The following is a 24,616-nucleotide window of genomic DNA, read 5'->3' as shown; positions in this document are numbered from 1 at the left end:
TTTGTCTTTTTGTGTCTGGCTTATTTCACTGAGCGTAATGTCCTCAAGGCTCATCTGTGTTGTCGCCTGTGACAGAATTTCCTTTCTTTTTAAGGCGGAGTAATGTTCCACTGTAGTACGTGCCACGTAGTGTTTATCCATCATCCGTCGATGGACATTCTGGTCATCTCTTCCTTTTGTGATTCTGAATCGTGGTGCTGTGGACATGGGTGTACAAGTATCTGCTTGAGTCTCTGCTTTCAGTCTTCAGGGTGCAACCCCAGGGACCTCATAGCCTTTGAACTACTCATCTGTGAGCTGTCAGCCCTGCTCACTAGAATGCAAGCCAGGGAAGGGACAGCTTCTATTGAGTTCCATCTCAAGTCTGTTTAGTTCATTGCCATGTCCCTAATGCCTGGAGGGTGCCAGGTGGATGCATGCTGGTGGGGGTGGGGTGGGGTTAATGGAAGTCACCGTTAGCGACACAGCAGGGAGACCTGGGTCCCGCCAGCCCCCTGCAGGGTCATGAGCTCGCCTCTAATCCCCTCGCTCACCACCGTTCTCATTCCCGTGCCCACCGGCCTCAGCCCGCTGGTTATTTCCACCACCTGAGCCATCCGTCCTCCTTTGATTAAGTCTCATTTTGCCGTGAAAAGAAAGGGAGATGACAGCTGACTGGTGGGGGAAGGTCATTCATTCCGGAAAGGAAATTGGATGGCGGCGTTTCCATCATCCGCGGCCCGGCCCCTGCTCCCGGCAGATTTGCTTCCCAGCCTGGGCCCGTCCAGCCCTGCCATGGGCAGCAAAGCCAGTGTCTGCACCGCAGACAAAACAGCCCACACCCGGCCTCTCCCGGCTCTCGTTCGACAGGCAGCGCTCGACGAATCGATGCAAAAGCCGAACGATGACCAGTTGTGGCCAGCAGCCCTCGAACGTGCTCGCCGTCCTCTCTTTGCTGATTTCCGCAGGTAGAACCTCCGTGTTGCTCGGCAGGAGGCGGGAGGGGGAGGTGGTCCCTTCCTGGTGTCAGTGCTACAGCTCAGCCGGGCTTCTGGCTGCTGATGGGGCTGCCTGCCCTAGTGGCATCAGCCTCGTGAGGGGCTCATGTTTGGTGCTGTTTGGTGAGAACCTACTGTGTGCTGTGCCCCACGTGCCTGCCTCGGGGGGCTCAGCTGGAAGATTCTTGAGGACACTGTGGGGTTAACGGTGGCTGCCGGTAAGTCCTGGGAGAAGCCCTTACATGCAGTGAATTCTCTCCTGACCCCAGCAAGTCAAAGTCAGGCGGTGTTGTAGTCATCCCATTGTACAGAGGAGGAAACTGAGGCTTGGAGAGGGAACTGACAGCCAGAGACAACACAGCTAGTGTAGGGGCTGGATTCCAACCCAGACAGAGTGGTGTCGGGGCCCCATCTCCCAGCACCCGAACAGTCCCCTAGGCGGGCCCCCTGATCCCAGCAGTGGGGCTTTCACACTCCTGTTCACAAAGATGAACATGAACCAAGTCCTCTGGCTGCTCCAAAGTGAAGCTGGCCGACTGGAGAAGGCACCTTACCTCCCGCCAGCAGGGCTGGCCCAGCGCAAGCCCTGGTCTCAGCAAGGTGCCTTCTCTCTGTGTCTCTCCCTCTGTCTCCCTCTCTGTATCTCTGTGTCTCTGTCCCCCCGTCTCTGTCTCCTTCTGTCTCTGTCTCTGTCCTCCTCTGTCCTTGTCTCTGTCTCTCTTTCTCGTGCGTGTGTGCACGTACGCCCTCGTGCCCTCTTGCTCTGGCAGGGCTGTGGACACCAGCCTGCACCTTTGGGCCCCTTGCCCCTTTGCTGGGGGTCGTGGTTCAGAAGGATGCCATGAAGGGCCCTGGGATGGCAGAGAAAAAACCAGGCCAAGGTCATGGGTCTGGGGGCCACTGTGCACAGAACTCCTTCCCCACTGCTTTCTCATGCAGTAGATCATCTTGTCCCCTGGGAGAGAGGAGCTCTTCACCCATTTACAAATGAGGAAACTGAGGCTCAGACCAGGAAAGAGACCTGCCTGAGGCCACAGGGTCAGTGGACACAGTCACCTGGCTGTTAAATGATGGCCACACAGACCCTGAGCCTCGCAGGTGTGTGTGTGTGTATGTGGAGGGGGTGATCGGGGTCCTATCTTGGACTCCAAGACCCCGGGACCCAAGAGAGTGGCCCTCCCCTCGGTGTTCCCTCTCCGCGTGGGCCTGTTTTCCTGGTGACTCAGGACACGCTGGCCTCCTAACGACCATCCCTCTGCCCTCGGGCCCCAGGCACAGCCCCAGAGCCACGATGCACTCGTGCCTGGAGGCTGCCCTTTATCGTCCACTCTTTCGCTGACACCCTCCCTGCTCTAAGCGGGCCCTACGCTTTGCTGTTCACAAATGCTTCTCGGAGCCCCCAGCCCCCGGGAGACCACTGGTCTTCCACCCTTGAGGGCAAGGAGGCACAGAGAGGCTGTGATGACCCAGGTGATCCTGTGTGCTCCAGGATTCACACCAGCTGTCTTGGCTCCGGGCCAGGACTCCTTGGGCTCCACCACATTCTTCCTCAAGAAGCAGCAGTGGCCTCCTTGTCTTCGCACATGGTCGAAGCAGGTGGTGCCGGCTGTCCAAGGGTGGCCAGGGTGAGCCACTGGGGACTTCTCCTTATCCCTTCCCTGGCTGGGCTCCCTCCCCACTTCCATCTCTGCACATCTGGCTCCTCCGAAGTCCAGCTCAAAGGCCCCCTCCACCACTCTGCTCCTTCCCTCCCTGGGTCCTGTGGCCTCAGGGCCCCAACTTGTCTTCTTGACCAGCCACTGGGTGTTGCTGACAAACCGAGCCTCCTGCAAGCGAGTGTGAGCTGACACCCACCCCCACCCCCCACCGCCACCAGCAGGGCTTTCTCATCAATCTGGACAGGGGCTGGACAGTGGCTGGCATTCACTTCCTGCCTCTGCCTCTCACCTTTAGCCTCTGGCACGTCGTTCCTCCAGGCCAGTGGGTCCCAAACCAAGTCTATCGACATCCCCTGCAGGGCTTTCTAAGACTCAGACTGCGCCCCCCACCCCCAGAGTTTCTGATTCAGAACGTCTGCTGAGGGGCTTGAGAAACTGCATCCGTGACAAGTCCCCTGGGGATGCAGACGCAGCAGGTCAGGGACCACACTTTGAGACTGGTGCTCTCAACCTTAGTTTTCTCCTCTGTACAGTGGGAATACATGAGATCAAATGAGATGGTGCATCCACCTGGGGCTTCCTTAGTGACCACTGCATCCATAAAAGGGTCTTCTGTTTCCCAGGGTCGAGGCTGACTCTCCCCTGACTCCTGAAAGGCTGAGACCTTTTTCCCGCAGTGATCCTGCCTGTCCCCACGAAAGAGGGTGCTGTACTTTGGGGAAGGGGCCCAGGATTTCACAAAACCACCCAAGCCAGCCTCGGCACTCCAGCACATGAGGCCTACCCACCCACCGGCCAGCGCAACCCAGCTGGGATCCCCTCGGCAGCCCCTGGCACTGGGAGCTGTGTAGGCTGGAGTCTAATAACCTCTCAGCAGAGACAGAGGTCTCAATTAACTGAGGCGCTTCTGCAGAACCAGAGCCTTGGTGGTTGGAGAAATGTATTCAGCCTAGGAAGCCCCTTTTGAGCGATACAAATTAGATACAGCAGTCCCTTTTATGAAGATACTAATTAAGCTGCAGACAGCGGGCTCCAAGTTTTTTTCCATTGTTATATTTGTTCAGGCTTTCACTCCCCTTTATCATCAGCAGCACAACTAGTAAATACTGTCCTGGGTTTTCAGCGTCATCGGTGGCTGAATAGGGGCCTCTGGCCTTGAGCCAGGAGAATGAGGGTCCAAGGCCAGGGCAGCTTTGTCGCCATGAGCTGGGGCCACCAAGGCAGGCCCTTGGGGACTTCCCGGTGTAGGGCATCAGTTTAGTAGAAACCAAGATATGAGGGGACACCGCTTTCTCTACAAGTGGGACCTGGTTCTTGCACCCATGCCACTCACCACCCAGGCCAGCCTGGACTTGTTGGTGAGTCCACCATCAGTCCGCACAGTGATGGAGGAGTGCAGAGGCTCCTGGACCTTGGATCCAGGCAGGCCTGGGTTGGATTCCTGCTCCACCACCTCTAACTGGCTCAGGTAGGTCACTGTATACCTCTGAGCCTCGGGTTCCTCCCTCTGTAAAGTGGGATCCCAGACCTGCCTGCTAGGATGGCCAAGTGGATTAAATCTGATAGAACCTGCGAAGCACATAGTAAGTGCTCAGTTAGTGTTGTTTCCTAATTGAGTGCCAGCTGTGTGCAGAGCCCTTCGAGGGGATCCACGTGAGGCTTAAGATCAGCCCTGCCTGCAAGAAGCTCCCAGTCTGGGCAGCACAGTATAAGCAGAATGGTAGCCGAGGGGGGCCTGGGAGGTGACAGGAGCCAGAGCAGTCTTCCTGGCAGAGGGGAGGCTCACACTGGACCACAAAGCCTTCCTGGCAAAGGAAGAGGTGGGCAAAACCCTAGAATAGGCCAACCAGGCTCTGCCCATGGTCCTCATGGACTGGTGGGGGTCTCGGGCCAGCCGGGCCTGAGGAGGGACACCAGCAAGCCTGGTGACTGTCTTTTCCAGTCTTGTCCGCGCATTACCGTGTCTGTGAGCCATACACGGACCACAAAGGCCGCTATCACTTCGGCTTCCACTGCCCCCGGCTATCGGACAACAAAACCTTCATCCTCTGCTGTCACCATAACAACACGGTTTTCAAATACTGCTGCAATGAGACAGAGTTCCAGGCGGTGATGCAGGCAAACCTCACGACCGGCTCCGAGGGCTACATGCACAAGTAAGTACTGCACTGGGGCCACAGCCCCACTGCCTTGGGCCCCAGTCAAGTCCGGGTGCCGCCAAAACACCCCAGCCTCCAGGCCAGCTGTTGGGCAACCAGTGCAAGGATGGGTGGACCTGGAAGGAGTCTGGGAAAGTCTTCAGGTGACAGGTTTTCTGACCTGTTCTGCCCTCTGGACTTCAGCCTTCTTATCTGAGAAATGAGCAGGGCTGCCTCTCAGGGCTGCTGCGGTAGTTAAATGAGGTCAAGGATGTGGAAGACTTTCAGACATGAAAGGTGCTTTGGACCTGGAATCCACGGGGCCTGAGTTCCTTTTTCATTCATTATTTGTTCAACGCATATTGGTTGACACTCCTGACCCAGTGATTAATCCCATGCAGCCCCTTTCCCTAAGGTGATTAAAACACATGAGACCAGGGCCCTGATGGAGGGGATATGAGTGTAAAGAAAGAGGAGGAGTTTGCTGGTAGAAAAGCAGTGAGAATATGCTAAGTAAAGGCACGTAGGATCGAAATAGCATCCACTGATTTCTCTTACTATGAGTGAAACTGAGGATATTTCACATGTTTGAGAGTCACTTGTATTTCTTTTACTGTGAGCTAACTGTTTATGTCCTCTGCCATTTCCTATTGAATTTTTGGCCCTTTTCTTATTTATTCACAGGAACTCTTTACATATGAAGGAAATAGGATGCATTGCAAATATTTCCTCAGTGTGTCTTTGAATTTGTGATGCTTTTTTCCTCATGCTTAATTTTTAATTGTTATGTAATCAAATTGTACCCATTTTTTTCCTTTTATGTCTGGTAGGGATTGTATCATACAGAGAAAGTCTTTCACTACTCTGAGATTGTTAAAAATCCCCTCATGTTGTCTTTTACGTCTTTTATGTTTTAATTTTTTGCCTTCAAATCTTTGATCTGTCAAGAATTTATTTGGATGTAAGATTTTTTAAAAATTTGGATGTAAGTAGTTTACTTGGATGTAAAGTAGGAATCCACATTTATTTTTTCCCAAATGGGTAGACAGTTATCCTAACAGCAATCATTGAATTGTCCATCTTTTCCTCACTGATGCGAAATGCAAACTTATTGTATACTATAGTATACTAAATTTGAGTATCTGGGTAGATTGTGATGGCTTTCATTGGTCTATTTATACATTTGCTAGTACCTCATTGTGTTAACTACTGTTGCTTTTGATGTGTTTTAATGTCTTCTTAGTCTATTCCCCCAGGTCTTTTGTCATACGAACTTTAGAATTGGCTTTTGTAGTCTCCCTGCCAAAAAAAATATATATATATATATCAGTTAGTATTTTTTACTGAGATTGTGTTAAATTCATAGATTAATTCAAGGAGAACGGACTTTTCATGACGTTGAATATTCCTATCCAAGAATACAATGTGTCTTTCCATTTGTTCACATTTTCTTTTATAATGTTTTGGAGTTTTCTTCATATAGATATTGCACGTATCTTTTGTGTTTATTCATATTTATTTCTTTTCAAGCTGCTATTTTATAATGGGGTTTTTCTTCTACTATATCTTCTAATCCAGGGGTCCCCAACCCCCAGGCCACAGATCAGTACCAGTCCACAGGCTGTTAGGAACGGGGCCACACAGCAGGAGGTGAGCAGCGGGTGAGCGAGCGGAGCTTCATCTGCTGCTCCCCATCGCTCACATTACCGCCTGAACTATCCCCCCACCCAGTCCATGGAAAAATTGTCTTCCACGAAACCGGTCCCTGGTGCCAAAAAGGTCGGGGACCACTGTTCTAACCAACTGTTGTTTAAATGATAAAACCTAATGATTTCTAAATACGTATTTTTTTACTCAGCCACCTTACTGAAATTTCTTATCTTTGTAATACTTTTTTCAGCTGGTTCTCTTAGGTGTCCGATTATGCCATTTGCAAACAATGATCATCTCATCTCCTTCTTTCCAATTTTTGTGCCTCACTTCTTTTTCTTGTCCAATCGTGTTGGCTAGTACCTCTAAAACCATCTTTAAAATTGTCAGGCAATCTTGTCTTCTTCCTGACTTTAATGGGGATACTTCAGATATTTTCCCAGTAAGCCTGAAGCTGACTCTTGGAGTAGATGTATTTTTTTCATGGTAAGGAAAAATCTGCTTGGAAGCACTGTTTGCTGAGTGACTGTTGAAGAGATTAGTGACACCGCTGGGAGTGGTGGGGTAGGGGTCTGAGCCTCCATCTCTCTGTCTGATATTGGGGCTTGGATGTTTTGCCAGCATGCCATGCTCACTTGGGGGAAGTTGCCTCTTCCCTTTGATCAGGCAGGAGATGCAAATCCCTTGACTATCGTCTGAATCTCTCCTCCTCCCACCAAGGCCAGCTCCCCAGCCTTCCTTCCTCAAATGCACGGGTACTTCCCCTGAATATCTTGCCATCTGCTCAGACCTCAGAATAATTCTGTGTGAAGTAGTTCAGCAAGCCTTTTCTGTCACGAGGACTGGAATCAAGCCTGGAACTTGACCCAAGCCTTTTATAAGACCAAAGACTAATTCCCTGAGGGAGGAGGGCGGTGCCAGGACTGGGGTTAGGACCCTGAAGTGCTGTCATTGCCAGCTGAAAGCCAGACAGAAGACAGAGGCTTGGCAAGACGGCCAGACTTCTCCAAGGCTCTGGCGACTGGTGTCTGGGATCCTCGTTTTGAAGCCCACAGGTTTCTGTGATCTGCACATTTACACAGGATTCACACGGAATTCTCCATCATTTAGGCACAGTGGGTCCTGGCTGCAGATAATGAAGAGTTGGACCACAAAACAGAGCCCTTCCCTGGGGAGGCATGGATGCATTGAGGAAGTTTAGCTTGGCTTTTATTCTGGCACCTCAGCAAGCATTTCTGGAGCTAGCGGCATGGAGCCGGCTCTGTGCTCAACCCTCTGAAGCCACTTAGCAGCCCACTCTTGGCCCCCTTTACACACAGGAAGGTGAGGCGTGGAGAGATTGATAACTTGCCCGACTGAGGCAGCCAGTCGGGGTGGAGCTGAGAGCCAGCCTGGGTCCAGAGCTGCTTTAATAAATCTGGGACTTCCACCGATGGAGGGCCTAGAGCAGGGACCCCCACCACGGCCCGGTGGACACCTGGGGCCTCATCCTCCTTTCTGGGGGCTGCTCTGTGCATTGTGAGACCCTGGCCACCATCCACTAGATGCTGAGCGCACCCCCTCCCCACTGACTAGCTGTGACAACCAACCGTGTGTCCTGACGCTGCCAAGCGTGGGGTGCGGGACTTTCCCGGTTGAGGGCACTGCTCTGGAGGGGTCCCTCCTCATTATTCTCCACCGAGCTTCCCGCCATCTCCTTTCCCACAGATGTGGACGGAGGCCCAGGAGAGCTGGGCTGAGTTCCTCACCCGGGCTGTTCTGCTCTCCTGGGCTTCACGAGGGAGGCGTGGTGCTTGGTGTCCTGTATCCGAAAGTGTTGAAGAAGGTAGGAGCCACACAGTCCAGAGGAATGAGTGTTTCCAGACACAGTTCCCTGCAGCCTGAGTGTGAAATGCCAGGGGAACCATGGAGCGAGGCAGCGGGGGCTGGCGGGATGGGGTGGGGCCTCGTGGACCAGGGGGCAGAGGGGGAGGGGCTTGGGCTTCCTCTTGAGGGTGGTGAGGGGCCCCGAGAGCTTTAAGCTGGGCTTGTGCTCACGGATGGTGCGTGGTACAAGGACCTAGGACACTGCAGAAGTCATGAGGATGACCTGGGCAAGACCAGAGCCCTGTGGAGAGGAGAGGCTGGGGTCACCCAGGAGACAGCCAATCCAGAGCTCAGATAAGAAGCCCTGGAGGCCCCTGCTTAGCTGCCTGGGCTGGGCATCTTGGGGGGAAGGCTTGAGCCCAGGGAGCTGGGCCAGGGCCTTGCGTCCAGCCAGAGCTTGTGGCAGAGAGGGGACAACTGGAGGATGGGCCACTGGGTGTGGGAGGATAGGTTGGTGAATGGGTTGGGACAGGCCTGCCTGGCCAAGAGGTCCTGAGTGCTCCGGCTGTGTGAGGGGAGCCAGGTAAAGTCCACCTCTGGGACCGTCCTGCCCTTTGCAGCTCTGACCCTTCTGGGCAGGATGCCTTTGTTGTCTCATTAGTCCTCACAGCTACTCTGAGAGGAAGGAAGAAGGGGCTGGGCCCAGGCAGGTGAAGCCACCTGTTCCAGCCACAGTCAAGGCCAAGGGACACCAGGGTCCTTGTTCTGGCCAGTGGGCTCTGCCACCCCTAGGGGCATCTAGAAAGCCAGGACTTATCTGATGCTGGGGAATGTGCCAGACCTCAGCCAAGAGGCCAGGTGTTCCGATATCCCAGAAGGTTAGCTCCCACTGGCAGCCCATCTAGATGGACCAGCGCAGCTGTGACCCCCGCTGGGGCTTTATGAAGATGCATGGGGCCTGTCAACAGCAAGGGCTGCCTGACATTCGCCTGCCCTGCCAGTGAATCAGCTGGGAGGCGGGGCTGGTGGCAGGGAAATGGAGAGTGCTTCTGATGACTTATTTATTTGTGTTTCTCTGGAGGAACAGAATGGTCTGTTTTGGTTCTGGCTGCCTGGCAGAAAGGCGGACAGAGCTAGGGGAGCAACCTCGCCAAGCCTGCCGCCACAGTGAGATGCCACTTCTAGCCACTTGGGCAGAGTCCCTGGTGTTCAGGAGTGTACTGCACACCCTCCCATGCCAGGTTCCAGCTGGGACGCCAGCAGCAGTGACCACCCAGGGCCCTGAGCAAGCAATGGCAGCATCTATCCAGGGCACAGGGTGGGACGGGGTATATGGGGTCAGCGGTCAGCTCTCTCTGGGGGCAGGGGACATCCCTCTGGCAGAGGTGGTATGGACTAGAGTCTTGTGCAGTGCGTGGGTGTTCCTTCACCAGGCAGATGGGCTGCCAGGGGTGGGAGCCTGGGACAGGAATTCTCAGAAGACAGAAGGGTCTTCAAGGCCTCAAAGTGGGAAGTGATGGGTTGTCATTCTTCCCTCGGCCGCACTGAAACCTCTTTCCTCAAGTAGCTTTCTTTTCCCAGAACCCAGAGGTGCTCCAGCCACACCGAGAGATGATATGTGGCGGTTGGCCAGGCCTGAGGACCTGAGAATCCCAGTACCCTGGGTCTCCTCTACCTGGGCCCTGTCCTGCAGGTCTTACATCACCGTCAAACATGCTTCAAGCTCTGAATCCAGCTCCTGAGTTGGGTCGGAAGTTTCTGGATGTTCTTGTCAGTTGCTCAGCCCTATCAAGCCCTTTTAGGCGTAAAACATATCTACACACTGTCAGCCTTGTGATGCTGAAGAGGTTCTAGAATCCACGAGGTTTCCTAATCTGAATACACCCCTCCAAGCCAGGGGAAGGGACATATATGAACATTTGCGAGCATTTAGTGGAAGGCAAGGGGCCTTACTTGCCCTGACTCCTTTAATCCGAGTAGAGGTATTTATGAAGAAGGTCCCGCTGGCCTCACTACACCAGGGCTGAGGCTCAGAGAAGGTGAGAACTTTCCTGTAGTCATACAGCACACAAGTGGCACAGCAGGGTTTGGGACCGGTGTTTGGGTCATCTGGGCTCAGTTAGGCTGAGATGAGGAGGAGCCCCAGAGTCCCTGGGAGTCGAGACACAGAAGCTTTTTTTTTTTTTTTTTTTTGGGTACGCGAGCCTCTCACTGTTGTGGCCTCTCCCATTGCGGAGCACGGGCTCCGGACGTGCAGGCTCAGCGGCCATGGCTCACGGGCCCAGCTGCTCCGCGGCATGTGGGATCTTCCCGGACCGGGGCATGAACCCGTGTCCCCTGCATCGGCAGGTGGACTCTCAACCACTGCGCCACCAGGGAAGCCCCACAAAGGCTTATTTTTGACTCACACTCCATGCCTTTCTTGGGTCACCTGGGGCTCTGGGCAGGGAGCATCTGTGACCCGAGCTGATCAAGCAGTCCTCATCCAGAGCAGGATGTCCCCATAGCAGAGGGAAAAGAGCGATGGTGAAATTACAAGGTAACTCCCCTAAGTTTCCACTCAGAACCAGCCTGATACTTCTGCTGACGTTTTTTTGGCCAAAGCACATCACTTGGCCAAGGCTGTTACCAGCAGGGCCGGGCCCTATAAGCAGGCCTGCAGGGAGAACAGTGAATATTTTGGTATTAGTGGACGCTACTTCATTAGCCCCGAGCCCATGTGCCTCCACAGCACTGGACAACCTCAATCCTGCTGTGTGACCTTGGGCAAGTCACTTTGCCTCTCTGGGCCTAGATCTATTGAGCATTCCCTCTGTGCCTTAATCACAGGAGCCAGCACTCACTGGGTCCTTTCTCCTTCAGGCCCGTGTTATCTCATTAAGCCTCACAGTTGCACCACCAAGTAGGGCATATTGTTATCCCCATTTTACAGATGAGGAAAGTAAAGCTCGTTTTCCCCAGATCATGGAGAAAGAATTTTGCCGAGCTGGGATTTGAGTCCACACAGGCCTAATCTCTTAGGCCCAGAATTTAGTCACCAGGATTATCAACTTGTCACACTGACTGCCAGGCCCCCCTGTGAGCGGGTTCAGTTATTTTAGGTGAAGTCAGCTGAGGGGCCATGAACCATCTCCCAGCTGGCCTGGGCCCAGCTGTGAGCTCTGCAGCTGATGTTCCTTTTCTGACACGATGGCCTCAGGGAGTCTGTCCTCCATCCTCAACTGGGACTGCCCATGGGTGGCGATGGGACCTCCATCTGGCCTCTGCCAGCTGACATACCTGCTCCTGTCCCCGGGAGGTATTCAGTGACATTCCTCCATCAGAGAAGGTTTTTTTTTTACTGCTTGGGAAGCAGCAAAAGAATCTGAATCATTAAATCTTCCAAAAGATACTGAAAAATTGCTATCTGTGGCTTTGGCTGGCTTCACATCTTGTCCCATAAAACAGCCTCTATTTTCTCTTCTGCCCTTTATAAAACACCCACACACACACTCAACAAAGACCCCTGCATCTGGATGAAATTAATTTCCAGATCACATTTTTAAATTAGATTTAAAAAAACCAGAATGCTTCCAACCAGGCAACCATGGAGAGGGCAGGCCCTGGAAGGCAGGGAACTGCCTGGGGATGGCATCCATGGCCCAGGCTTCCCAGCCGGCTGCCACCTCCAGGGTGGCCTCCCTTGCAGGGCAGAGGGAGTCCTGCGGGTGTGCCCCTCCCTTCTCTGAGCTGGGGGGGCAGGGTGTGGTGAGATCATGGCGGTGAGATCATGGCGGGTGCTACCACTCCGCAAACCCCATGCCAGTTAGAGCAAGCTGGCTGCAGAGGCCTGCCGGCTCAGCGGTACCCATGCACACCATGATGATGACACACTGAGATGCAGGATGCTATTGCTGGGGAGGTTGGGACCTGTCCGCAATTCCTGGTAGAGGATGAGCCAGGACAAGTGGGCCAAGCAGATGTGGGGAATTCCTGCCTGGACATCTATCTTAGACTTGACCTTGGGATTCCCCAAAATTCAGCACACTCTGAGGTCAGATAGACCTGCGTGTAAACCCCAGTGCGGCCACTCCCCAGCTGTGTAGCCTCTGGCTGCTGACTTTGCCTCTCTGGGCCCCGTTTCCTCATCTGTAAATTAGGGATACTGGTTCCTAACTCACAGTATTGTTGCAAAGATTCGGAAACACAAGGCACGGGCACGCTGTGATTGCTAGAATCACCATTAACTACTAGAGAATATGCATAGAGAAGGTAAAGTCTAGTGAAGAAGTTATTCCTGTCAAGGCTGCCACTGACACCAGCTTGCTATAAGCACTCAATATATATTAGCTTAAGGAACATTGAAAGCAGCCCCAGGCCGAGCACTGAACTCTGACCCTGGCCCCAAGGAGCTCTGATCCCGAGGTGCAGACAGTCCTACAAGACAGCAAAGACAACACAATGTGTTCTGGGAAGCCCGGTGGCTTTGGGAGCCCAGGGGAGGGATTGGACTTAACACAGGACGTCAGGGAAGGCTTCCTGGAGGAGGTGATAGCTGCACTCAGGCATGGGGGTGGGGCCAGCTGCCTGCATAGGAGGTAGGGAGCAAGTTCCAGGCAGGGGAGCAGCATAGGCAAAAGCCTGGAGGCGGCTTGTCTGCCCAGAAAACATGGGTGGCGCCTGCCTTAGGCGGTATTGTGCAACGGTTAGGAATGTGTGCTGTGGAGCTGGATCACTGGGTTCAAATCCTGGCTCTGCCACTTAATGGCTGTGAGCTCTTAGACAGTCTCTGAATTCCTCTGAGCCTCCTCAGTTTCCCTCTCTGGGATGGGGATGATAGCAGTAATGCTTCCTTGCTTGTGTGTTTTGAGTGTCGTCGGATGAGCTAAGATGTGTAAAACATTTAGAACAATGCCCACCGGCTGCTGCTTTGGTTGCTGTTATTATTTCTTAGTCCTGATGGTTCAGGCCCAGCCGTGTCCAGCTCCCACCCCCAGCTGGCGTCGTGGACTCCCTCTCCCAGTGTGGCAGCATCTGCCAACAGCTGCCCCTGCCTCTCCCTCCCCACCGGCTCCCTCAGCGCCCGCGGCTGCCGCCATGGGAACCACCAAGGAAAAGCCTGATGCTTAGAGCAACTCTGTGGGGGCAACAGAGGAGGTTGGAGAGGGGGTGCTGGGGAAAGCAGGGGTGCCAGGGGCCGAAGCCAGGCCCTCCTCCCCTGTCCACGTGGACTCCTGCCTCGTCATGCCAGACAGGGCTGCTGGCCTCTGTTCCCTGGCAGGCATTCACACCTGGATATCTCCAAGTGAAGCTAGCTTCCCCTTGAAATGAGGCAGCTCAGGGGGCTGGGGGAGGGGGTGGGGTGGGCCTGGCAGGCAGTCATTCACACCTTAGTATGAACAAGCCCCTGGGACGGCTGCGGGCCTCATGGAGGTGGTGGCTGGAGATGAAGCCGCAGAGGAATCCAAGGTGCCGTGATGGGGAATTGTTGGGTTACTCATTCCTCAAGCAGATACTACTAAGTCCTAAGCACCTGCCAGTGCGTGCCTGCTCGCGGGACACACAGAACCTCCCCTCGAAGAGCCCTCAGCCAGTGTGGGGAAGGAAGGCGTTCCGGGCAGAGGGCACGTGCGGGCAAAAGTCAGCCTCCCCACCCAGCCTGGGCCCAGCCCTGGTAGGGGGCTGGAGGACCCAGAGGGGAACGGCGCCCATCTCACTGCAGAGGCCAAGGCTGAGCAGAGGTGAACCCAGCTGGGAAGATCCAGAGTCTGGAAACCAAGACCAGGAGGGGCTTCACATCATCTCCTCCAGACCCAGAGACACACGGCATCCTCCCAGGCCACACAGCAAAGTGAGGCCAAGGAGAAACAGAGCCAGGGCCTCCTGGCTCCAGACCCGTGCTCCCCAGCTTCAGACAGCATCCAGAGGGACCTCTTGAGGGGACCCAGGACACCGAGGAGCCTGTCTGCTGAGAACCAGAGCGAGTCCCCCCCAGGGGACAGCGAGGCTGGACCCTGGCTTTGCCTCGTCTTGGCCACCCGCCAGCTCACACCCACCTGAACAGATGGCCGCAGCAGGGAGCCGGTGGAGGGGGCATTTGAGTGACTAATAAATCGGTCCCTTAAACAGCCACAGTCCCGGGCGAGCACCGCGTGGAGCTCCGCTGGCCTAGCTGCAGTGGTGAGGCCAGGAAATGGCCCTCCCCAGGCACCCGGGAGAGATGCAGACCCTGGCCTGGGTGGGAGGATATACCTGGCCCCTGCCAGCATGGCCCCGGGTGGTGGGGGGAGGGTTTGAGGGGCACTCAGGCCAGAGGAAGGGCCCAGCAGTTTCCAAGAGGCAGTGGGAGTCAGGCTGGGGAGGAAGGAAGGGGGTCGGGGGACAGAAAGCTGTGGCTGGGCAGAAGGAGCAGCCTGTGCAAAGGCCCAGTGTCCCAGTGAGCTCCTCAGGGGGCAGCCAGCTTCCCTTCACTAAGGGGCATTTGCAGCTCAAAACCAACCCCATCATCTCTGCTTCTGGAGGGCAGACTGGCCCTCAGCGTGGAAATGCTGGGTGAAGGAATAAAAGAACCTATGTCAGGGGGCCCTGAGACCCCCAGCCGTGCAGTCTGGGGGTGCCTGGTGGAGAACGCTGTTGGGGAGTGGCCTGAGGGTGGTTGTGAAAGGCATGTGGCTGGTGGAGCAGACGCACCAGTGTCTGGCTCGTGGGGTGCGGGGAGGGCAGCTGAGATGATGCTCTGATTCCCGGGCTTCCGAGGGAGGGAGCGCGATGGCGCAGGCTGGAAGGGAGCCGGCCCCAGGTGGGAGACGCCCTGGCTGAGACCCACGCAGAACTTGGGGGTGTGAGGTGGCCCAGTGTGTATGCCGAGGGGCAGGAACTTGGGTTGGTTTGTCCTCAGACGACAGACTTCCTGCATTTGCCCTGGGTCCAGAAAGATGGGGAGGGTAGGGGATGATGAGGGATGCAAGAGAGCCTCCTAGGTGGCCGGAGCAGCATAAGCCAATGCCAGGAGGGTGGGCAAGAGGGAGGTACCCGCGGGAGACAGCTGGCAGGTTCAGGCGTAGTGCCCATGTCGGGGGCGGGGCAGGAAGGTGAAAGTAAGCGCCACCACAACACAAGAGCCCCAGATGCCCAGCGGGAAATTTCTTCCAGAGGGCCTAACAGGGTGAGGCCCCTGGGCTCCCGGCCCAAGGACTTGGGGCCTTAGAGGGGATGCTCGAGGGACAGGCAGAGGGCAGTGGATTGCAGGCATCTGGGAGGGGGCGAACAGGGCGGGGAGTGGGCATGAGAAGAAGGAGCTAAGATCCCCTGCCCCCCAGAGGGGTTCACCTTCCTCTCTGAGACCCCGACGTAGCCTCCGTGCCACGTTTTCTAATCAACCCCCCTGATTAACTCCAGCCCCGGTGGGGTTGCTGTCCTGGCCTCTCTCAGCCTCTCTCTCTTTTCCCGCAGCAACTACACCGCCTTGTTGGGAGTGTGGATCTATGGCTTCTTCGTGTTGATGCTGCTGGTCCTGGATCTTTTGTATTACTCGGCAATGAACTACGACATTTGCAAGGTTTACCTGGCACGGTGGGGCATCCATGGACGGTGGATGAAACAGGACCCCAGGCGGTGGGGGAAACCTGCCCGGGCACCCCGGCCAGGGCAGCCGGCCCTGCAGTCCCAGCTTCCCCCGGGTCCCCTGCCGCAAGCCCCCCAGGCCGTACACACGCTGCAGAGAGACAGCCACAGCCCACCGCTGATGAGCTTCCAGGGTTCGTCTGCCTGGTGAGTGGCTGCGATCTCTTGTCTCTGACGAGCTTGGAAAATACCAGATCATTATTGCTGCTGTGTTTGGCTTGTCAATTACCGGATAATTTGCTTATCTTATTTGCCAAGAAAGATGTGAAGTGGCTCATGGTAACAACTTGTGCCTGGACAGAAAAGTCGAAATGAAAGGTTGAAACAGAGCTTAGAAACAAAGCTTGCAAGTTTATTTTGCTTAGATTCTGGTGTGAGAGCTGTTGCCACTGAGCATGATGTGGAGTTGTGAGTTTCCTAGCTGCCAAGGCAAAAAGGGAAATTGGATGGCTTCCCAAGTTTTCACAGTCTGGTCAAAGGAAGCAAGTCGATCTGTCAGGGGCTGAGGGAGAAGCTTCTTTTGGCATGAAATTTGAAAATAAGCATATTTATTACTGGACTCCATCGTGCATATATGTTGAGTCACAGAAAGGCATCTGAGGGCGATGCAGGCAGGCTTCTCAGTGATGGCTCAGGGGAAGGGAAGGAAGCCGGCCAGGGAGGTGGGATCTTGGCTGGCCTTATAGGGTGGCTACCCCAGCAGAGCCTGGTTACCCTGCCCCAGGGGCGAGTTCATGATTTCCTGGAAATGGACAGACTGCCACTCTCATGTCTATCCATCTCCAGTCTGGTGGGAGGCAGAGAATAACCTAACCTGGGGGGTCCCTGGGCGGTGCAGAGCTGGAGGGAGAGAGGAGGGGTCTGTGCATTTTGGAGCACGAACCCACTGTGTGGCTGGCCAGCACCAAGAACAGGCATCAGCCCCTGGCAGGAGCCAGGCTAAGTGCAGATGCTCAAGTCCAGGGCTCGGATGTAAGGTTCAGCTGCTCTGCAGGGGCTGAGCTGCAGCCATGGGCACACGGGGCACGGGGCACATCATCCCAGGACATCACAGTACTGAGCCCAGCCTGCAAGATCCAGGTACAAAAACCTACAGCACAGTGGTCCCTGCCAAGCCATGAGTTTTGCAGGCAACCCAACCCAGGTTCAAGTCCCAGCTCTGCCAGTTACCAGCTCTGTAACTTCAGGCAATCTCCTTCACCCTCTTAACCTTTCAATCCTTGTGAAGCAGGGGAGAGTAAGAACACACCCCCCCACTCCCACCACCCTGGGATTGTCCTGAGGATCAAACAAAATGCCTGGCACATAGTAGGTGCTCAGTTAACCATTGCTCCTTCCTTGCTGGAGATGCAACCAAGCTAGTTCATGATCGTTTAAGTAGCTAACAGATAGCGACCTTTTCAATAATGAACGACTTAAATAATTAATAAGATACACTTAAATCAGCTTGTGCTTACTGATCTAATAATTGCCCCAACTATCATGCAGGAGGCAAAGACGCAGCCTTGCTCAGCTCAGCTGGACAGATGTGGACTGAGCGTCCTCTGGGCGGGGCCCCCGAGACAGGCTCCTGGTCGTGTGGAGGTGATGGGTGGAGGAGAGGCTGCTCTTCACCTTGAGGTGGGGGGGGAGGGGACACACAAGCCCACCCAAAGCTACAGACCATGAAACAGCTGTTGGCTCTGCCCCAAAGGTGTGGTCTCCTGGAATGTGGGTCTCGCACAGCAGACACACCTGGGATGCTTGTCAAAATAAATTCCTGGGTCTCAGCCAGAGCCTCCTAACCAGGAATCTCTGGGGGTGATGCCTGTAGGCACTACAGTTTGAGAACCACTGGAAAACTACATTACCAGGAACCAAGTGTTTTGAGAGCCGAGACTCTACCATGTAAACAAAGGTGCCCCCACCCCCTGCCACGTTCTTGACAAGACGGTGATGTAAGCCGGCCCTTAGGGGCTGTTGCTGTCCTGCCTGCAGAACCCGGGGTGGTTTGCTTGCACGGAAAGTGACCATGCTGGTGCATTTCTGAGTCGCTACGTCTGGTCTCTCCCGTTGCGGAGCACAGGCTCCGGATGTGCAGGCTCAGCGGCCATGGCTCATGGGCCCAGCCGCTCCGCGGCATGTGGGATCTTCCCGTACCGGGGCACGAACCTGTGTCCCCTGCATCAGCAGGTGAACTCTCAACCACTGCGCCACCAGGGAAGCCCTGGGCTTCCTTTTACCAGCCGAAGGGAGAGGGGATGGACTTTGAGACCAGAGCAGACCTTCATGTCGCTGGGCCTCCTGGTGGGCGCCCATGGTTCCAGCAACATCTGCTGAGCACTTGCTGTGTTCCGGGCCCTGTTGGCATGCTTTCATTCTCACTATGACCTCGGGGGTTAAGTGCTGGAAGCACGGAGAAGCTTTCCTGAGGAGCCCAGCCAGTAGGGTCAGTACGTGATGGAGGTGGAGGGGGGTGAACAGCTGGCTCCAGCTCCTGCCCCACTGCCCCTTGCTTCCAGCTCCCCGCCCTCTGTGCCGGCAGGAATCTCTCCCCTTCCCGAGTGTGTACCTGTCTTCCCTTACATTGTTTGGTTTGGCTGAAGTTTCCCAAGCAGCCACTACCCCACCCTGGCTCTGTGCTGGGTGCTGGGGACACAGAAGCAAGTGGGGCAAGCGAAGACATGGGTAACCGTCATAGGATGATGGGGTACAGCCCGGGGGTGGGGGCGCAGGCGGGATGAGGGGCACTGCCAGGCCGTGGGCCCCAGCAGTCTGAGGTTAAACAAGCCTTGCCTTGTGGACAGGAGGGGAGGTGGGGCTTCTCAGGCAGGTGGAGGTCTGAGACCAGGTGCGGTGGTGGGTGTGGTCGTGCGTGATGTCAAACTGGGGGTGGGGGGAGGGGGGAGAGTCGGGGCAGGAGGGTTGTAATCAGTGTTTCTCCCAGAACAAGACAAGAGCTAGCGTCTTTGCTGCTTTACTCCAAATTGTCACCTGGATCTTCCAAACACCCACGTTCCAGCCCCGGGGCGTCACTGAGATGCGTATCTTTGAGCACGGATCCCATCAGCCGCTCCCCAAGGGCCTCTCTCTCTCTCTCTCTCTCTCTCTCTCTATCTCTCTCTCGCTGTTGTTCAGCCTTGTGGCCTCTCTCTCTTTCTCCCCTCCCCCCATCCCAGCTCTGTATTAGGTGGATGATCCCGGCTTCTCCAGCTCCTGGAGGCTTCTCCATTCCTGGCTCAGGGCCCAGCTTCTTCCCTGGGGAGCAGGACCAGAGTTCTTCCTCTTGGAAGAGGGGCCGGGGAGGAAGAGGGCTGCAAATGCACACTTAGCACCTTGGTTCCCGGAGTCCCCATCACGAGGTGCATTCCTCTTCTGGGGTCTCCACATGCCTGTTTTGAGCCCTTATTTGGGTATGGGGAACTCTGGAGCCAAGATCCAGCCCTGAACGACTCCAGGGGAGACTGAAGCAGGAGGCTTATCATAGGCACCCCGGAGGGGAGACCCAAGGATGCTGCAGCTGCCCGGTCCAGCGGCTGGGAGCAGGTACTAGACCTGGATACCTGGCACTAGACTGGGCTGACCTCGGCGCCCCCAGCTGAGTCCTGTGAGGGGCCAGGCACCTGGCAAGGCTCAGCGAACACTCAGAAACCCATGAAGGAGGCTGTGGGCGCTGCTCCCTGCACCCTCCTCCAGGCAGCTGGCATTGATCTACTCAGTGTCAGGCGCTCAGGGCACAGAGACACAGAAAGAAACAAGATCGGAGGACGGGAAGCAGAAGGCAGTGGCCGTTGTTCAGTGGTGACTATGTGCCAGGCGCCCATCACTGGCTCCGTCAGCCAGGTTGGCACCAGTCAACCATAAAGCCATCAGCCTTCTTAAGTGGATATTTTTAGCATTATCATCGCTGTCGGCATTATCAGAAGCAGCACGTGTGTTTGGGCCGGGAGTCAGATGGCTCAGGTTCAAGGCCCACCTGTGCCACTCGGAGGTTCTGCGACCTCGGGCAGGCCGTTCCACCGGCCCCTGCCTCAGTTTCCCCATGTAAATACCAGGGGTCATAATCATCCTGAGAATTAAACGGGCTGATCCTTGTACAGGTCTGGTACCTGGTCCTCAAGTGCCGGCGATTCTTGAGATCATTTCACATTTGGGTAAATAAACGTGGTAGGGGTCCTGCCCTGCCAGGGTTGATGGGGGGGGCGGGAACAGCATTCACCCCGTGCCCCACACAGGCCAGCCACATGCTGCTTGTTTTGTAGGGCTGTTGAGCCCCATTTTCAGATGTGGAAACTGGGGGGCTCGGAGGAGTTCATTGACTTGCCCAGGTCAGCCAGTGAAGGGGCGACTGATGCAGGGTCCCACCCCAGGGCCAATGGCCTCTCTGCTGAGGCTCACAGAGCCTCTGGAGAGGTGGCCTCATCCACGGGAGGCGGAAGGAACCTCTTCGTCAAAAGCTTCTCCGGTGACGCGTGGACTGAGGCAGCCCCCAAGCTGCCACTTAAAGAGCAGTATCGGAGGTCGTGCATCAGGGGCGCTGCATCTCAGAGCAGTGCCTGCCTCCGTGGTCCCCGCAGACCCACACTCCATCCATCCCCATCACCAGAAACGCCATTTCCTTGCTGCCTGGCAGGGCCAGGCCCAAACTGCATCACCACTCGGGATGGCATTGTGGTGCCATCGCAGCCCACAGTCACTGAGTTATGGACCCGGCCTGGATCCGGGGGTGGGGAGGTGCGGTCTGAGGGGATGAAGCACAGCCGCTTTCAGTTAATTTCACGGAGAAGCTGGCTTTCCCTTCGTTTAGAACATAATGACCTCAGACTGCAAAGTTTTCTGCTAAAATCCCACGGATGCATTCTCCCCTGGTGCCCGCACCTCCGTGGCTCATTGCCTCCCGGAAAGTGGTGACAAGGTGCCCTGCTTTTTTGCTCATAATGTCTCCCTTGCTCACTTGACTCGCTCTGGTTTTCTCCCGAGCTTACAGAACGTTTCACTTCGGCCCTCGTTGCACCCCTGCCGGCTCCCAGGCGGCAGGAGGGCAACTCCGGGCTGTGCTCCCCCTTCCTGCCGCCTTCCCCTGCCTCTCCCTCCACCTGACTTTCTTTTTGCCCCAGTTCCGGGTCTATCTCCTGGTGAATCACATCTCTATTATTGTGCTACAGTTCCCCCGGGCTGGAACCTATGCCCACCGCAGGCATCTTGTCTCTGGTGCTCAGGGAACATAGTAGGTGCTCAGCAAATGTCATCTGATTGATGCAGCAGCAACAGAGCTGGAGTCAGCCCTGCCACGTCACCCTAACCCTAACCCTAACCCTAAGGCTGTGTGCTTTATTGCTAGAGCCCCCCTAGGGGTGCAGTGGAGCTAAAGGAGAAAAGGGAAGCGGCCTGGGGTGCGGTACCACCCAGGGTCCTCACTGCAGCTTCAGGGAGAGGGGTCCCCGAGGCACAATGTCATCCCAGCTGCCTCGACGCTTGTGTGCGTCATTGTCACTGTTACGGGCCCAGGGGAGCAAGCAGGGGCTCCAGGTCAGACACATCTGGCTTTGAATCGCAGCTTGACTCCCCAAGACCTGTCTGAGCCTTGGTTTCCTCATCTGTAAAATGGGGACAATCACAGCCTCACGTCACAGGGAGGTCTCAGGACCAGATGAGGTTCTGGCTACCCTCTCAGGACCCCAGCCCCCCGTTGTCCTGCCTCACTCCCTCTGGTTTGTCCCACCTCCCCATCCCCCGAGAGGGTCTCAGCTCCTAACCTGGCCCCCAAGGCCCTCCCCAGCCCATCTCATTCTCTCTGAAGCCTCAGGCTGCTGCTCACCTCCCTCTAAGACACACGGGAGCAAGTCGAGCACTGGGAACCATGGTTACACTTACAATTTAGACTCCCTCTCCCCCACCAATCATTATTTCCCTTGGTCCTTGTAATTCCCACCCTGGGAACTGAGCTGCACAGCTTTACCATCCCCTTTTACAGATGAGCAAACACAGGCCCAGAGAGGCTAAGTGACTTGCCCACGGCCACACAGTAAGTCCATGGACTTAAGCCAGGGTCTCCCTAGTCCAAAGTCTCTCGGAACTAAGTACGTCCCTGAGCCAACTGCCACAGCCCCTGCCAACCTCAGAGCCTCACACCCCACAGCAAGTTAGGACTACAGGGGCTTCTATCTTCCCCACCAAGGAAAGCTGTGCAGTCTTCCCCTCCCACCTCATCCCTCATCCCTGTCTCACACCTTGCATTCGGGGCCTGGTTCCCCTCCACCTCTTGCTGATTCACACCTTCCTGCTTTTGCACACAGTTCTCTTCCCAGAATGCTCTTCTTCCACATCTCCCTGAGGAACTCCTATTCATCCTTCAAAACCTTCCCTGAGGTCAGGGTCCCTGGTCAGGCCTAGAGGGTTGGGTGGGGAGCGAGAGATGGGGTGGTGACTAGAGGAGAGACAGGAGGCTGCCCAGCCCCCAAGCCTTCCCAAGGGAAAATCCTGACTGGGCCTGGGAAGGGGGTTGTTTGTGTATCTCAAACTTTAATGGGTACTCAATCCCCCAGAGTCCTGTTAAACTTGCAAATTCTGATGTGCATGGTCTGGGGTGGGCCTGGGATTCTGCATTTGTAGACAAGCTCCTGGGAGATGCTGATGCTGCCAGTCTGGGGACCAGCCCTTGACTAGAGGACAGAGCCATGGCCGTTAGAGCTGGGAGCTTCTCTGTAGGGCAAGCTGCCTGACTTCAGGACCCAGATTGGCAGAAGGAGCCCTGGAGGCCTGGGGGGCTGGCTCTGGAGTCCAGGGGGGATGCTGAATTTCCTGGCCCCCTGGTCAGGAGAGGAGCAGCTCCCCCTGGTCCACGTGGCCAGCCAAGAAAGCCTCCAGCTAGGGAGGGGCTTGTTTGCAAGGCAGTGTCCCATCGCTTGAGAGAACAGCCACAGTAACATGAAGTGCCCAGAGGACCCAGAAGAGCCCACGATGAACTGCAGGGGAGGGAGGAGTCAGGGCATGCTTCCTGGAAGAGGAGGCGATGTTGCACCAGACCTGAGGAGGTAAGGGGAGGTCACCTGGTTGGTACACAATGGAAAAGTCACCTCGGACAGAAGGAGCAGCTTGAAAGAAGGCCCCGGTGACCCTTGAGATCACGTGACTTTTGCAGATTTCGTGTGGGAGAACCAGACATTCTTTCCTGATGTTCGTTCGGGGGCTCCCCTCTCAGCCCATCACCCTCCCACCTCCTCCCTCCCCCACCTAGAACCCTCCCAGCTCATTGTAGAACTCATCCGTGCCTCCCCGTGGGGTCCCTGGAGTTCACCCAACCCCAGAGCCTCCCCCCTGGCAGAGCCCAGGCGTCACTTTTTTGCTGGCTCTGCGACCAGAGTTTCTGGTGTGTGGTTTCTGCAGGGACACCAGCCAACAGCGAGAAATTCCAGAAAATTAGGAGACAAAGGGAGAGGACCAGGTATCTTCTTTCCTTGGCATCACATCAAATACCAAGGAGGCCTCCGTGATCGGAATTCAGAAAACAGTGAATGTCCCAAGTGGGGCTGGAGTTTCAAATGCTTAGGGCTTCCAGCTGGATCAGGACACTCTGGCCCTGTCCCCTCCGACCCCTGTCCTTCCCGGCTGGGCCCTGGCTTCCTCCCACCCAGCCTAGTTGATAGAGGAAGGCACCCTATGCCAGCTCTCCCTATTTTCATCTTGTTCACATGGCTTTGGTGAAAACCCAGGAGATTGTTTGTTCATTAGTGCTGCTCCATGACCAGGGGGCACCATGAGGGATGAGGGGTGACAGAAAGTCCAGACCAGAGGCCTCATGTGCTGTGTGTCCTCAGATGAGCCGCTGGCCCTCTCTGAGTCTCAGTATCTACTCTGGACAGTGGTGATGAGAGGTGAAGGAGGGCACACAGAAAGACCCAGCCCAGGGCTGAGCACACTGTAGGGCTGTAGGGAGCACTGATGCTATTCCTGGGGAATGTCCCCTCGCCCCTCACCAGCTGGCCTGTCCCTCCTTACCCCGGAGAGGGCAGAAAGCCAGACTTCTCAGTGGAGAAGAGCCCGCAGGGGGATGGGGGATACGGGGGCGGGGCCGTTAGCCCAAGAGGGAACGCTTGGGTTTGGTGCTGGGAAGTGAATTTAAAATAACAGCAACCCTTGAGCACGGGTGCAGCCGGGTGTCGTTCCAGCACTCAGATCGGGTGCCCTATGTTCCTGCTCCAGCCCCACTAGAACATAAGAATGAGTTTCGTTTGCTTGATTCAATGCATCCCTCCCAGCTCCCAAACACTTATCTGACAAATCCTCATTTTACAGACAAGACAACAAAGGCACAGAGAGGTTAGGTAACTGGTCCAAGGTCACCCAGCTGGTCACCTGCAGACTCAGCACTTGAACCCAGGCAGTGTGCTCCACCCCAGGCTGTCAGGGCCGGGTCTTCAGCCTGGTCCCCTTGGCCAGGGAGCCGGATGAGAGAAGAAGGCAGGAGTCAGGAGACAGAGCTTGAGGGCCTCTGCATGCCCCTGAAGCCTTGGGCAGGGAGCAGCTCCCTGCTGCAGGCTCCAGCCAGGGCAGAGCCAAGGGCAGGGGGAGGGGCCAGGAGGAAGATAGGGTGTAGGGTCCAATTCTGGTCCAGAGAGGGGCAGGGATGGGAGCCAATCTCCCCCACTCCTATCCTGCACCAGTCTCTGAGTTGGGCACCTGGACACACAGTCAGACTGATTCAGGTGCAGACAGTGGAAATGAGTGATCAGATCTGATCAAAGGGAAACCAGAGGAGACACCTGCCCATCCTGGGCATCAGGGAGAGCTTCCTGGAGGAGGTGGT

General features: G+C 55.7%; 1 protein-coding gene across 5 annotated transcripts in view; it reads left to right on the top strand.

Annotated features, from left to right (window-relative positions):
- Nucleotides 1-24,616, top strand: part of SHISAL1 (shisa like 1) — a 78,948-nt gene that overhangs the window by 25,342 nt on the left and 28,990 nt on the right. For 3 of the 5 annotated variants that reach the window (XR_014295398.1, XM_082636887.1, XM_082636886.1), the window contains exons 2-4: nucleotides 850-947; nucleotides 4,578-4,791; nucleotides 15,661-15,978. Coding sequence is in view for 4 of the 5 variants with exons in the window: in XM_082636887.1 (XP_082493013.1) it covers nucleotides 884-947; nucleotides 4,578-4,791; nucleotides 15,661-15,978 (596 nt within the window). In the remaining variant the exon portion in view is untranslated. Of the gene's footprint in view, nucleotides 1-849; nucleotides 948-4,577; nucleotides 4,792-15,660; nucleotides 16,383-24,616 lie in introns of those variants that run through there. The other 2 variants (XM_082636885.1, XM_082636884.1) reach the window with 1 other exon arrangement.

The sequence above is a fragment of the Mesoplodon mirus genome (assembly GCF_964341445.2).
Source record: "Mesoplodon mirus genome assembly, chromosome: 11".
Classification (NCBI taxonomy): domain Eukaryota; kingdom Metazoa; phylum Chordata; class Mammalia; order Artiodactyla; family Ziphiidae; genus Mesoplodon; species Mesoplodon mirus.
The sequence above is the reverse complement of the archived record's forward strand: the minus strand, read 5'-3'. Positions and strand labels throughout refer to the sequence as shown.